Source organism: Anas acuta, chromosome W (assembly GCF_963932015.1).
Source record: "Anas acuta chromosome W, bAnaAcu1.1, whole genome shotgun sequence".
In the NCBI taxonomy this organism is placed as follows: Eukaryota; Metazoa; Chordata; class Aves; order Anseriformes; family Anatidae; genus Anas; species Anas acuta.
Window position 1 is genome coordinate 1230990 of NC_089016.1, and position 15311 is coordinate 1246300.

At 48.9% G+C, this 15311-nt stretch overlaps 1 protein-coding gene and 1 long non-coding RNA gene across 2 annotated transcripts in view; one reads left to right on the plus strand and one right to left on the minus strand.

The window, feature by feature from the left end:
• Positions 1–219: 219 nt before the first annotated feature.
• Positions 220–2696, minus strand: LOC137847226 (uncharacterized). Its single transcript, XR_011090874.1, has 2 exons — positions 1115–2696; positions 220–685 (listed from the first exon to the last, which is right to left on the minus strand). It is a non-coding gene; the product is annotated as an uncharacterized lncRNA (long non-coding RNA).
• Positions 2697–5164: 2468 nt separating this feature from the next.
• The window catches only part of LOC137847462 (maestro heat-like repeat-containing protein family member 6), a 51278-nt gene continuing 41131 nt past the window's right edge, over positions 5165–15311 (plus strand). The window contains exons 1-10 of the mRNA XM_068665732.1: positions 5165–5218; positions 5481–5636; positions 5779–5936; positions 6074–6221; positions 6901–7038; positions 7460–7636; positions 8153–8308; positions 8459–8560; positions 8933–9035; positions 9290–9349. Coding sequence (XP_068521833.1) covers positions 5165–5218; positions 5481–5636; positions 5779–5936; positions 6074–6221; positions 6901–7038; positions 7460–7636; positions 8153–8308; positions 8459–8560; positions 8933–9035; positions 9290–9349 — 1252 coding nt within the window. The remainder of the gene's footprint in view (positions 5219–5480; positions 5637–5778; positions 5937–6073; positions 6222–6900; positions 7039–7459; positions 7637–8152; positions 8309–8458; positions 8561–8932; positions 9036–9289; positions 9350–15311) is intronic.

The following is a 15311-nucleotide window of genomic DNA, read 5'->3' on the forward strand; positions in this document are numbered from 1 at the left end:
ACTAATGTTTCCTCGATTCCTTCGCTGGTACTTAACGGCTCTTATTTGGCATGTATGAGCATTAAATGTGCCGCTTCTAAACGTCCCTCTACAATCGCAATCAATTTATTAAAAATACATGGTCCAAAAGTTAGTGATATTATTAAGAACAACAAAGGTCCTGTTATTGTTGATAATAAAGTAGTAAGCTAAGGTGAATAATTAAACCAAGATTCATACCAGCTCTGTTGGGCTTCATTCTCCCGTTTCCTTTTTTTTTTTTTTCCAACCCTTCCCTGGGTCTTGCCATTGTATCTCTTACCACTCCAGTGTGATCAGCATACACACAGCATTCCTCTTTCAGGGCTGCACACAGCCCGCCCTGTTGTAAAAAATACCAAATCTAATCCCCTACGATTTTGTAACACTACCTCTGAAAACGGCCTGAGAGATTTTCCAGGGCCGAGATGGATTGTTCAATTTGGGTCAGGTCCTCGTCCACAGCAATGCGTAAGGAAGTAAATTCTTGATTTTGTTTAACCAATGAGGCTACCCTGGTCCCCACTCTAGCTCCTCCCAGGATTATTAGGGTGGCCAAAGTTAGAGCCGTGAACAGTTCCCGTCTTTCCAGATGATGCCTTGCCACTGTGTGCTGGGTGTACATACAATCCTCAGGGTGGTATAGAATCCTTGGTATAATTATCACCTGTATACAAAAATCACGAGACGCATTGAAGAGTTTTAGTGATAGACAAGGAGTTACGCCCACTGACGAACAAACCCACCTAGCGTTGTTGGCTGGGATTAGCCACTCGGTTGATTGTTTTCCATTCTCCATGATATTACATAGGTGACACTTCCCACTGGGAACCGTGGCCACACACCTACCACCTCCAGTGACTTGTGTTAGTGTTACCCTTATGTCTTTTCCCCAACTGCAATGTAGAGGGCTGTTCTCATTTGTGCGGGAGGGCTCCCCAGGATTCCCGATAGCATCATAATATGAAGGCCTTATACTAAAGCATAATCAACAGTGTTTTGTTACATTTGGGTTTGTTTTGTTTAATAATTGGTAGCTGGCATTCATGACCCCCCCATATGTTATTCTCAGCTATGTTATCATTCTCAGCTTTACCTGAGCTCGTAGGGCTGCCGAGGGTTGGCACTGTAGTATTTTCTGCAGGCTGGATTCCCTGGACACTTTCTGACAATACCTCATCTGGTCCTACTGCCTGGGGCCTATCAGCATCCTCCTTTTTATTAGTATGAGGCCTCCCCTATCTGTTCGGTGTTTGTAAAATCTGACACCTCACATTTTTCCTAGTACCCAGCTAGTATCGTCCAAGTTTGTTATATTTATATATAGAACCTTGCAAATTTCTTTATTTCCGTGGAAGGTTCCTGGATACCCTATACCATGCCCTCGCCACCCGGAACGGGGATCTGCTTGTCGGTTACAACCTTGCGGCCCATATCCCACTTGTAAAAATGTATCCCGACCAGCCCTGAGTGTCCAGTCCGTAGCAATGGTTTCACACCCCCGGTATGCACGATAATACACGTTCGGGCATTTACAGTACCCCTTTTCTGGGTTAGAACTTGGGCAGAAATAAAATCCTGATCGGTTTAAGCATGGCTGCACTGACACCAGGTCACTTAATGTGATGCAGAAACTGGGAGCACCCACTGTCGTTGTTTGCTGGATGACGAATTGATCCTCCCATCTGATCAAGCTCCATTTAAAAGGCTGATGGGGATGCGCAGACCCATAGCTGACCAAAACAATGATACTGACTCCCACGTATCGTAGGAGGTGGTCGGAGCCCATCTAAATCGTCGGCCCCTCAGTCCCCCACCGTTTTCACTTCTCTGCCTCGCTTGTCAGTTCGGTTGCAGCGAACTACAAGGTATTGGTTCTTCTTGGCAGCAGCAGTGTTCTTCAGGGGAACCTACTAGGGAGCCTTTGAAACAGGGCCTCCTCCCCTTCCCACGATACACAGATAATATACAATACTTATCGAGTCCGTCTTAGTGTCAGCTTCAAGTCGTCAGGGCCTGGAGCTGCCTCCCATTTACCTTCCCGGATTGGTCCTTTCACACGGCTGGCATGCGTCCATCCTTTCTCTGCAGTTCGAATAGCCGTTTCTGTGGTAAGCAAAACAACATAGGGGCCTTCCCCATCGTGGTGTTAAAGAAGTCTCTTTCCAAGTCTTAATTAGAATTGAGGGTGATCAAGTGGCAATTCCAAGTCATAGGGCATACCATATAGCTTTTCAAAAGGAGAAGTTCCTACATCAGTTCTGGGCTGCATCCATATGTTTAACAGTGCAAGGGGTAAGCATTTTACCCAAGAAGCCTTAGTTTCCAGCACAAGTTTTGTTAGTTGTTTCTTAATTTCACCATTCATTCGCTCTACCTTTCCAGAAGAGGAGGGGTGCCAGGGGCTGTGAAAATCCCACTCAATCGCTAAGGCCTGCTTTAATCCTTGCAGTAAAGCTTTACACCCATTCAGTCACGTGGTCAATTAGGACAAACAAGTAACTCAGTAAAGTCTACCTGTATACTTTGGAAAGGTCAAAGCCCTGGCTCCCGTCCCCCTCTAGATAGGTTACAGAAGACCTTTTTATTTACCCTTCGACATATAGTAGTACATCCTCTGCATGTCTGCTTCCCTAAAGTTCCCTAAATTCCTACACAGACATGCTTTCTTAGAACAACATCACACATTGCTTGCACCTCCCAATGACTCTTCTGATGGAAAACACTTAATATTTGCCTCATTATCACTTTATTCAGCATTTCTCTCCCATCAGGGAGTATCGATTTTCCTTAAAATGATCCACATATTTGTAACATTGATACCTCGTTGGGAGGTTGTAATTGCTCCAAAATCTTTAGAATTTACCCAAATAGATAGGTGGCCCTGTAAACCCCTGAGGTAAAATTGTCCACCTATACTGTCGCTTCCACCCCCATTTCAGGGTCTTTCCAGTCAGAGGTGAATATCCATGTATGTTTGCTCTCAGGGCCAGAGAGCACTCCATTAATAACACTGTTATTCCAATCTAACAATTTACTAGTTGAATGCCCAATTTAATCATCAAATCCCTTCCCAACAAGTTAGTCTCTGCCTTGGATACATACAATAATTACCCAGTGATCATTTTATCCCCTAGTCTCAGCTTGGTATCCCCCCAAAGTGGCACTGTTATCCCAGTCCCTTCTACCCCCATCACATTTAGGGTTTCATTAGTTAATTTAATCCCTGATACTTTACAAGTCAGTAAGGACTTAGCTGTCCCAGTGTATTGGGTTTGATGGCAAGGTTCAAGGGGTGTGGGGGTGGGAAACTGCAGTGGCAGCCCCCATGGAAAAACAAACAAACAAACACACAGAAACCTCCCCGTGGTAGATAAGGGACAATTTCATCTGGCCCTAAAGGGGCCCACTGCTGCCCAGAGCCAAGCCATAGCAACACAGTCCGTGCCCCTGTGAGAGCACATCCACAAAAACAAACAAACAAAGAAACAAACAAAAACCTGCTGCTCAACAGCAGCTGGGAGAGCGAGAAACCCCCCCACAGACACCAAAGTCAGTGCAGAAGGAGGGGGAGGAGGCGCTCCAGGCGCTGGAGCCGAAGCCCCCCTGCGGCCGCTGGAGAGGCCCCTGGTGGAGCAGGCTGTTGCCCCCTCCCCGATGCTTGGGAAACTGAACAAACACCACAGCAAATATGCAAATATACCAAAACTTCTAGACTGTTACTTAGATAATGCCTACATCACCTTTCCCTGCTCATTCAACTTCGAATACCTTTAACACTTTCAACAAACCTTTTAACACTTCCTTTATCTTTCTCTAGCCTTTACTTTTCTAATGCCGACATCAAAGGCTCAGTCAGGGGCCAACTTAATTCCGTACCTTTTCCCTCCAAGATGCTGAAACAACATCAATATACAACATTTCATCCTGTTTTCCTTCTTTCCACAAAACAACATTGACTGTAATATGGTGTTATAATTGGTACTTCCATTTAGGGGCCACTCCGCTCCATCCTCTAGTTTATAAAGTGGCCACCACTGATTACAATATTTGATAAGGGTTCTTTTACTCTCTGTACCCTCTCACCCCACTATATCCCTCCAATGTGTTAGTATACATCCTAGGGGGCTTTTCCTCGGGATTTCTTTGCTTTGAACTTTTCCTATTGTAATCTACAGTGGTCAATATTCCACCGTTTTCCTAGAGGCTCTTTACTAGTCAATCCCAATCCCTCCAAAATCCACAATATATAGATACACAAGTAAAATCAGACCACTGTAAATTAACTGCCTGTAGACTAGCGTCTAGCCAAGCGTTATACAGCTCCTTACTTCAGCAGGGAGCTCTCGCAACTCCCGCTCCTCAAACGGAACTCCTAGTTTTTATAATACAAAAGACAATGAACAAACATTTCTGGTGTATTACACTACTAATAATACACAATGCAATTGCTTCCCACCTGCTGACCAATGCCCAGCCTATCGCTGAGCACCCGCTCCCCCCACCCCAGCCAGCCCCCCCTATAATTGTTCAGCATAACGCCAGATGGGATGGAATTCCCCTTTGGCCACTTTGGGTCAGCTGTCCTGGCTCTGTCCCCTCCCAGCTCCTGCTGCACCCCCAGCCTGCCCGCTGGCAGGACAGAGCGCGAAGCTGCAAAGTCCTTGGCTTAGTGTAAGCACTGCTCTGCGACAATTAAAACATCAGCGTGTTATCAACATTATTCTCAGCCTAAATGCAAAACACAGCACCACACCAGCTAGGAGGAGGAAAATTAACTCTATCCTAGCTGAAACCAGGACACTGCTCCAAAAGCCAGCCTTCATGGAGAGGGGACAGAGAACTGTGTTCTGGGGGCGGGAATGGGAAGGAGCCAGGCCTTCCCTGGGATGGCATCTGCCTACTTGCCTGGCTACAGGGTTGGCCTTGGGATTTGTGTGAAGGGACCCCATGGCTCAGTGACCCACTGAGGGCTTTGCTCCAGCTCTGGGAATCCCTAATGAACGTTGTGACTCCAGCCAGGAGTTCAGCAGTGCTGCTTCTGCTGGAGCAGTTGTCAGCTCCCAGAGCACACCAGCAGCTTTGCTTCCTGCAGGTGCTGCTATGCTTCACGAGCTCTCAGAACAAAGTTGGAAAGGAGAGAGCCATGGAGAGGGTCTGGAGGCTGATTGGTTTCATTTCTACCCGTTTTCATCACGAGGTAAGGACACAGGCACCCTCCAGCCACGCCGTCTGCCCTTCCCTATGTTCCAGGGCAGCCTGCAGCTCAGGGGTGCCTGTGAGGCAAAGCTGGCCACAGGTGGGGGCCGTCAGCACAGCTCTGCCCTGAAGGGAGGGTCTTTCTTTCTCCTTCCCCCTGATCTTCCCTCCCCAGGTGCTGCTCTCTGACTTATTGTGTCCTGTCTTTCCTCCCTCCCTTCCCTTCTCCCTTCCTCCCTTTCATCCTTTGTTTCCTTCCATAGCCAATTGGAAAATACTTCCAGACTTCTCAGAGGACAACCATTGTCCTCAGGACACTTGAGACCATTAGAGACTGCTGCATTGACGACAACAAGAATCAGTGGGCCAAGTTCACGCTGGGAGTGGCCGCGAGAGACTCTGCCTCCTGGCTGATGGATGTAAGCAGCGGATTGCCCTGCCCTTGAGCCCTTTCATCCCTTGCTCACATCCTGCCTCTCATACCCAGCAGCAGTTCCAGTGGCAGCTGGGCAACTGGCTGCAGTCCAGCGGCAGCCACATTCTCTCCTGTGTCCCTTCCAGGTGGAAAGGATTCTGAGATTCCTCCATGAAAACCTGAAAAGGAGCGACAGCACATCTTTACTCCGGCAGAGCTTCTTCTTAGTACTGAAGGCACTGACTAACCAGTTTCCCAGGGAAGCTCTCTTAAGCGTGCTGACCAACCTTCCGCCACTTGACAGGTACCACCCCAACAGCTCCCTAAGCACACAGCGGGTCAGGGCCAGGGCTGCAGGATAGCCTGGGACCTGCGGGGCTTGTCTGGGTCACAGCTTTGTGGCCAGGGCAGCCCTGCCAACAGAGTGTTCTGGGCTTGCAGCACTACGCTGGACATGTGGAAGGTGATGCTTTCCTTTCCAATGACTTCAGAGAAGATCTTGGAGGAGCTACAGAATGGTCTCGAGGACAAACGGGTGTGCAGGTCTCTGCAAGCCCAGCCTGTGCACACCAGCCTTCTTAAGTTCGCTGTGAGTAACCAGAGAACACACCTTGCTCCTCTTCAGGGCTGTGTGCGCTCCTCCAGGAGAGGCACAGTCCTCTCCCTGCCCCATCCTCCCCAACCTGTCGCCTCTTCCAGGACTCATAGACACAGCCCCTTAGGGCCAGCACCAGCCCCCCTACATCAGCCATACGGGGTCCCTGTGCACAAAGACGAAGCCTACCCCTTTACAGGCAGTGCTCGCTTTTCTCCATCTCCGGCATCCCCCTACCTTGCCCTTCAGAATGGAAACCTGCAGCAGTGGCAGGGCCAGGGGTATTATCACAGCAATGGCTGAGGCTGGGACAGAGCCGTGGTCTTTGCACAGCCTGGGCAGGCTGTGAGGCCGGGGACAAGTAGCACCTGGAGCCTGCTTTGTGCCAGTTCATGCTGCTCTGTTGCTCCTCAGAGGCATGGCAGCAAGAGGCTGCGGACAGCCAGAGGGCAGGAGGAGCAGGCAAAGAAAAGGTGCCGCGTGGTGCCATGCACAGGGCACAGAGGGGCCCTGTTTTCTTCTGCAGGCACAGCTGCCCCAGGATGAGCATCTGGACAGGCACCTGGGTGCATGTCCCCCGCAGCCTGCCCTGAGCTGCCAGGGGAGCCAGGAGCTGCGTGGTGATGGGCATGCTGCAGGCTCTGCCCATCTCTCACGGCTGTGGTCTTTTCAGATGATGCATCCAACTGAACATGTACTATCGAATTTACGTGACCCAAAAAAGCTCCTGACGCTTCTGAGTCTTAACAGCCTGCCGATCCTCTGGCTGGTGCTCAGAGCCCTCGTCATGCTGTCGGAGACATCTCAGATGGTGAGTCGGACTTTGCCAAACAAAGCCCTGTTGGCAGCCTGGTGCTGGGACAGGAGGCAACACCATGGCTTGTCATTAGCTGGGAGTCAGGAGGTGGGGTGATGGTGGCGGTGGGGCCTGGTGGCTGCCTGTGCAGCGTCCCAGGAGCTTTCCAGATGGATTCCCTGGGGGACATGTGCAAAGCGGGCGACTCAGGGGGGGAAACGGAGCCCTTGCTCTCATCACCTCCCTTCCCCATGCCCTGCTCTCCCAGCTACTTAATCACCACATTCGTGGCCATTGCCTGATGGAAGGTTGCTGGTGAGATTCCCATGGCAGCTGCCAGGAAGTGAGCAGGAGGCTGGTGCTCTGGAACCAGAGCATCCTGGCCAGGGTGGCTGTCCACCTCTTGACTAAATACATACGGTGTCTTTCTGTACAGGTGACGGACGTGCAGGTCCTGCTGCCAGAAGTCATGGAGACTCTGCAGTATGAAAACACGCACATCAACATGAAGGCCCTGACTATCTTCAAAAATGTGATTCGTCATCTGGAGAAGAAGGAGGCCAGCCCCATCGCTCTGACACTGGCTGGGAGACTCCTGCCTCTCTTTAACGATGTAAGACTGCTGTTGGTGACTGAGCCCCGCAGATGGGCACCCTGAAATGGCATTGCCCTTTGGTCCAGGCCTGTGGGCAGCACTCGGGCAAGGCCTTCTCCTCTCTCTGCTCCTCTGGGTTATGGTGGGCTGTCTTCTGGGCTCTGCAGTCCAGCAGGGCTTCTTGCTGTCAGGTATCCAACTCAGCACAGCCAAAAGTTCCCTGTGCTGAGGCAGAAAGGCAGAAGCTGAGGAGACAGAGTGTGCCCCAGAAGCCTTACTGAAGCCCTTTCCCAGGGGAGCTCTGCTTTGACATGGCTGGTGCAGCTACTAGCAAAAGTGGGCTGGCTTGTAGCACGCTCCATGGTACAGGCACCCCGTGCAGGAAACCTGTTGCTTTGCCTTGTGCAGGCCTCCAGCTCCTTTGTTCCAAACATGAGGCTTCACCCTTCACATCAGCCACCCTACGGCCCTTGATCCCCATGGACAGGGGGAGGCTGGCAGTTGGTGAAATCCTCCTTTTGCCCTCCCTAACAGGTGTCCAGTGAGGTGCGAGAATGCTCCATGCTCCTCTTCAAAGACTTGATGGAGTCTGTGCTGTGGTGGAAAAAAGGAGAAATGAAGAAGACCGTGCACAGGGCCATTATTCCACTGCTTTTCCGGATGAGTGACAACACTGAGAGTGTGGCCAAGGTACAGATTTCAGACCTGGCCATTGACGTGGGCACTGGGTGTGCTGACACCAGAGGGGTATTCTGGGCATGGGGGGGCCAGGGCAGCAGGCAATCAGACACTTTAGGTATGTGTGTGCGGTGCCATCTCCCTGCCTCTGCTTCTCCACAGGTCTCTGCAGTAATCCTACTTGCTTGTGCAAAGTTCCTGAAGTGGAAACAGCTTGAGCAGCTGGCTCAGACTGAGGACATCTGGAAGATTGGGGAGTACTTGGTAAGGAGAACCACACAGCCCCAGGCACCATATGGACAAGCCTGTCTGACGTGCCCAGGCTGCTCCAGCCCAGAGTCCCCCGCCTGCAGCTGCATCGTGGCTCCGTTCCCTCCAGCACAGAGCCCCAAGGGCTCTTCTGCAGGCCCCTCTGCCTTCCCCACCCCCAGCATGCGGGAGGAGACCCTAGCCCATCTGGGCCTTGGCAGCGGGACAGAACGGTCTCCTAACTCTTTCCAAACCTCAGCCCCACAGAGCTCCTGGCTGGGAGCTGGGGATGGCCTGGGGGAAAGGGGAAGGGGGGTGCTGGCAGGAGGGAGTTGTCCGGCTGGCTGGGGAGGGTCTGTGAGCTCTGTGCCCTTGTGCTTTCTCCAGCTCAAGCAGAAGAGGAGCAGGGTGGAAGGATACCTGCAGCAGAGCCTGCCATACCTGTGGGATGATCAGACCAGCTTGCGACAGAAGGCTGTCAAATTCGTCGGTGAGCCAAGGCCCTGCTTCCCTGTCTGGGCCCTTCCATGGCAGCAAGGCCCAGCCCTGTGGGCCCTGAAGCCCCTGATTGTACCCCCAGGAGCCCTGTGCCTCCCTCAGACCCCTGCCCATGCAGGTGGGCCTGGGGTGTGCCTTGCTCAGGTTCCTCCTTGGGCACTGTGCTTGCAGGGGGGCTGGGGGCAGCGCCTGTCTATACCAGGGGCTGTGATGGGGAGCAGGATCTGACTGGTGCTCTTTTCCTAGCGTTTGCTGCAATGCACTCCAGGGACCTAGACAAAGAAGACCTGCATGTGATCATCACCTGTGAGTGAGGGCAGTGCTGGGGGTGCTGGGACCAAGTGACAGGGGGCAGAGCCCATGCAGTCTGCAGCCTTGTCCTGCTCCAGGGAAATGCTGCAGGGGCAAAGGGACATGCTAGCCGGACCTGTTCCTGCTGGCCCTAGAAGTATACGATGGGGTTGGCATGGTCCAGAGTGATGCTGGATGGTCTCTGTAGGTCAACAGGTTGCATCTCTGCTCTGTGTCTTTCTGTCGCAGTCCTCCGAATGCAATGTGACACCCATCCACCGATCCGTATCCTGGCAGCTGGGACCATAGAGATCCTGCAACGTCAAGTACAGCAGCAACCCGCATCAAGATGGGCTAGGCTAAAAGCACTGCGCTGCTGGCCGTGAAAAGATAGGGAGCTGCAAAGCTTCCCTGGGGAAGAGCTCTCTGAATAAAACTGCAACTACACGACCAGTCCCTTGGTATCCTTCAGTATTTGTCTTATGTGGCCAGGTTTTGATAGGGGGGTTCTGCAGGGGCAGCTTGTGTGAGAAGAGCCCAGGGGATCACAGAATCACAGAATTTCTAGGTTGGAAGAGACCTCAAGATCATCGAGTCCAACCTCTGACCTAACGCTAACAGTCCCCACTAAACCATATCCCTAAGCTCTACATCTAAACATCTTTTAAAGACTTCCAGGGATGGTGACTCCACCACCTCCCTGGGCAGCCTGTTCCAGTGTCTAACAACCCTTTCGGTAAAGTAGTTCTTCCTAACATCTAACCTAAAACTCCCCTGGCGCAACTTAAGCCCATTCCCCCTCGTCCTGTCACCAGGCACGTGGGAGAACAGGCCAACCCCCACCTCACTACAGCCTCCTTTAAGGTATCTGTAGAGAGCAAAACTTGACTCAATGTAATGTAAAACTGGCACAGGCAGAAATCTCCCAAATTACAGATGTTCAAGCATATTAGATAGAGATTAGAGTGTGACTAGAGAGAAGTCTCAAACTCTTGTTATATACTTCAGTTTCTCTCCAAGGATTGAACGACTACCAAGTATTACCATGCCCGACTGGCTATAGAGGGAGAGAGAGGAAGCAAAAGACTTAGAAAAGCACCTTCCCTTCATAGCCCTCCCGCTCCCAAACTGGTGCTCAAGAAAAACTACTGACAGACCAAGGTTAACTGCTTTGGAAGGGCTGTCTGGGTGAACACATTGTCTTCAAGGTCAAGCTTTTTCCTGCTGAAACTGCCAACAATTATGCCAAATATAGCAATGCTTTTGCAATATGGATAGATGTCTTCCAGACTGAAAGAAAAAAGTCTGACTTTTGTTTTTGCCTGTGCACAGACAACTAAGCAGGAAAGAGCAACGCTAAACAACCATGAGAGCCAGAATGCACACATACTGAAATAACGGTGACAGAAAGTGCTATAAGACAAAACAGAAATTACCTCCACTGAATCGGTTTTGTCACAGTCTTCCCAATGTTCGTAAATATATCGCTTAATCATTACATATACTTTCTCCAAGTGAAATACGTCAAATCCCTTAGTTAGCTCAAGGACAGTGTGCAACAGTTTCTGAAGAAAACAATGGGAAAAGAAAAAAAAACACTTTACAAGAGCACGAGATCTACTGAATACGCTCTTTATGTTTCCAGAGGTTAAACAGTAACAATACAAGTGACATCCTACTTTTCTTACACTATTAAATAAAATGTGACACTGCAGAGAACAGATTAAATATCCCACGCGATTTCAGTGGAGAAAATGAGTTCATTCTTCATACTTCAGAGAAAGGAAAGGCTTACACTTCAGACAATCTTTTATTACTTATCAGTCTACCACATCTGTGCTCACAATCGCAAGTCGGCTGCTTCCAAAGCAGCAGGGAATGACACGATCCTCTTTGTGGGATAGTTGTTGCCACAGCAAAGCCACTGTTGCATTTCACTACAGAAGTTGCTGCAGCAGCGCAGCGCGCTGTAAAAAGCACGTTTTGAAGCTGGGCTACAGATCTTGTAGGTACAGCTGTGCCAGCCGGAGAAGGAAGCATCCCTAGGTGATTCCCTTTACCCATTTAGGTGATTCCCATTTACCCATTAGTCAAACTTGTACCATGCCTACAACTCTGCTGGCAGAACAGGTTGCTCAAGCACGCAGAGCAAAGTTAGATTAGTTAGCTCAATCCTACCTTTCCATTCAGGGGTGGATAAATAGACTGCTTGTAGCAATTACCAATCTCCCATACAGGCATTTGTATTACCAAAATGCAGAGATGATCATCTCTGGCACGGCAACAGTGACAAGCTAGTGGCAGCACCTTCTTCCACTGACACGGCTGTTCGTTATCACGGTGAGACTGTGAGTATGTAGCTTTAGAGAGCAGCCGTGGCAAAGGGAAATACTACTGCCCCCTGGAAATACTGCTGCTTAGCATCTTACCATCAAACTCTGCCTCTGCCTCCCTCACGCCAGCTAGCACAAAACTGGAGTATTCTCCTCAATTTCGTTCTATACAACATGGACATAAAACACACAAAAAACACCCAGAGCACTTTCAGCTGCAGTAAACAGAAAAGGAAAATCTGAGAAGGCTCGAGGTCCCACGTGAAACTGTACCTAACTGCTACCATATGGATGGCTGCACACTGATCAAGAAGTTCATCAACTTCCAGGCCAAAGGAGCAAACAGCAACAACAGAAATCCAACTACTTCTTGAGGTTTACCTAGCCGACTCTGTGAAAAACCTCTATCGCTTTTCCGTATCTACTGGCAGACACGAACAACAAAGAAACCTGGAATCTGCTTCCTTAGCAAGACACCTTTGAAAAGTTAGTATCGCCTCTACAAATTAGGTCACAGCTTAAGGATTTGACAAAAATCGTGTTGACAAGCCCTTTTACCCAAGAGGATTCTTATCTGGTCATATTCTCCCCACACAGGATTCATGCAGCACATAAACAGCAGCCCTGATCTGCTTTGGGCCAACCTCCAGGACTCCTAGCAATTTGCCTCAATTCTAATTGCCTCATTCTAATTTCCCTCATTCTGCTCTCCCCTCAAGACGGTCCTTACTTATGCCCTCTCCAACTCCTGCAAAGGAACGTTCTTCTTCACGTACCTAGTGCCAGTCTTACCCACTTCCCCCGCTGGAGCCTACGATAACCACTTTCCTCCCAGGAGAGACTGGCAAACCCTCAGTACACTGCAATAGTATGGATGGGAAATTCTAATACTGCATTTGGAAGCAATTTCAGAAAAGTAGTCACTTATCCATGGCTACCCTGTTTATGTCAACCTGCTAACTTCAGGTTTAAAATCATCTCTGAAAGAAATAAAGATCCTTTTCACGTTCCTAATACATCAAAGCATAAAAAACAAACAAACAAACAAACAAACAGAAAAACAACAACTCATAATAAACATCCCCAAATAAAAGCCCATCATAAAAATTGTTAAAACAACAATCATAACCAATAGTACTAGCAGGTCATCAGTGAGGTATTTTAAAATTCAACAAGGCCTTTTACCTTAAAAATTAGGCAAGGAATCTGTCTCCTCAACTACAGTTGACCAAAAGCAAACGGTGGCCTACAGAAATCTACACAAGGTGTGGAAACAAAACAGCCACAGTGCATTATAGGTTGAATTACTTCACAATCTGTATGTCCTTCCAATTAATTGTTTTAATTGGCATTGCTTAACAACTGACTTAAGTTGTAATTGTACAGGTCACAAGAATATGTCCTATTTGAGCATTTAAAAAAGTTGGAATTTGACATACTTTGAGCTCATAGTGCTGCACAATAACTACATTGTCTGGCTCTGTAGAAGCTTCCACGGTGGTCTCAACACTCATCTGGTGCTGTTCTACCTGGGAATGCCCAGTAGGAGCCATTTGAAGCTTGTAAGAATCTGGAATGACACAAATTTCTTCAGGCAGGTTTCCGGTTTATGTAGAATACAGTCTCAGTGAAGTATCCTGTACCTGCAAAACAATCTCTTTCTACAAATACAGAGACAGCACTGTTACCATCTTCACTGAGAAATACTTGGCTTCTCCCTTCTTTCCAGCTAATGTCACTGCTCCATTAAACTTTGAAACTGCGACAAAAAAAAACAAACACCCCCTCCCCCCAATCAAACCAAAAGCACTAGAGAAAAGGGTAATAGAGGGAAAAAAACAGTCATGTTGCCAATTCACGTTAGGAAACGCATCTTACACTGCAATGTTAGGGCATAAATCTCCTATTCCACATGTTACTCTGGATCCACACATCTTGAAGTGCAGCTTTTTAACCTAAGCTGCTGTGGTATACTTGCCTGAAGTAACTAGGAAAAGAAGACTAACATTCACATTTTTTAAGGAAAATCTACAGCACTGAAGAGGCTTTCAGGGTAGGGCGTAGCTGCATTACCTGAGCGTTCCCTAGGCTCCCAACCTTAGATGCTATCGCACTAGGGGAACCTGGTGTGCTAGCTCTAAGGAACAGTACGGAGCGTAGAGTGGAGTGGAGACACCACGGCTAGGCTCTGTGACCAGGTGGGGACTCGATTGTTCTTGTGCACACCGAGACCGATATGCCGCACTTTTTGCTACCCTGAGCCAAGGACCTGTCATGTTTTGACAAATGCTGTACCCTAGTGTACTTTTTGCTCATTACAATATCATTAGAATACCAACACACACTCCAGCCCAAAAACTACCCGCCTCCAAGGTGCGACCCCCCCTCACTGAGCTTGCGCCCTGAATTTCTCGGAGCCTATTGCTTTAAACGGAGACGGGAGAACTTTTCACCAATAGTAATTAAGATATGCTTGACTAGAGCCACTCAAGCTCCACCGAAAAGATAGAAAATAAGATAAATTGGCCCAAGAGAGAGCGGATGTCAGGGAAGATATCACCGTTAGGGAAGATATCATCGCTAGGGAAGATATCATCGTTGGGGAAGATATAATCGTTAGGACCATCCCGAGGGAATGCACCATCCCGAGGACCTCCTGACCCCTGGGATCAGTGGACGAGCTGAGCCTCTCTTCCCCCGCCCCACTGAGACGCCTTTGGGTGAGATTTGAACACTTGGTTATACTGTGTGTCTCCACGGAAACTTAGAAATCTCTAGAGTCTTTGTGCCTGTTAGCATGTTAATTTCCAGGCTGTGCACCTGTGTCACCTGTGTATTTCATGCATGCTAGCTTGCTTTTGCAGACAGCAACTATCGCCGGCAATCCAAAGACCCTGTGTACCGGTTGCTGTAATAAATTGCACTTGATTGCATTGTTCCTAGCCGTGATAGTTCTCATTAAACACGCCTAGAGTAAGGGTGGCTATACGTTATTGGTGAATCCCTGACCATGGTAGTTCAGTGCAAACGTAACAGCACATGAAAACAAGGCCACCTCCATTACCAATGAATTTTGCTTACCTTACTTGCAACTCAATTGATCCTTTACATACAGTCAACGAATCCTATGAGAATAAAAAGAAAAAAGAGACCTCTCTGCATATTTCTTCTGGCGGTGCAACGTTTGAGAACAGAATGGATAGGGTCAGGGTGTGAATGGAGACTTCTCCCAAGCATGCAACACCGCGGGTGCCAAATAAGAAACCTGGCCATATCCCTCTTTTCCTGTTATTAGCAGATGAGGCTCACATGATGTTGGTTTCTAGTAAGCACTCCTAGAACAAGAGTCATAAGAAAACAAGTTTAGAAATGAGGTGCTGAATAGACACACAGATGTTCCAAGTACTTTTCCTAGATACTTTCCCCCTCCCGCCCCAAATAATCTCCATATTCCAGCAAGTAATAAGCTGTTCTGTGATCAGGAAGACCATTAAAGCCCATTTTCTTACAATCTTGCACCATACCTCCCCCTGAGAAATCCTGCCCATCTCTACCGCGTCTGCTATTCATTTGGCTGGGCTAAGTAATGACTCCTCAAGTGTACACGTGGACTGTCTAGCCGAATACACAGATGACACCCGGTC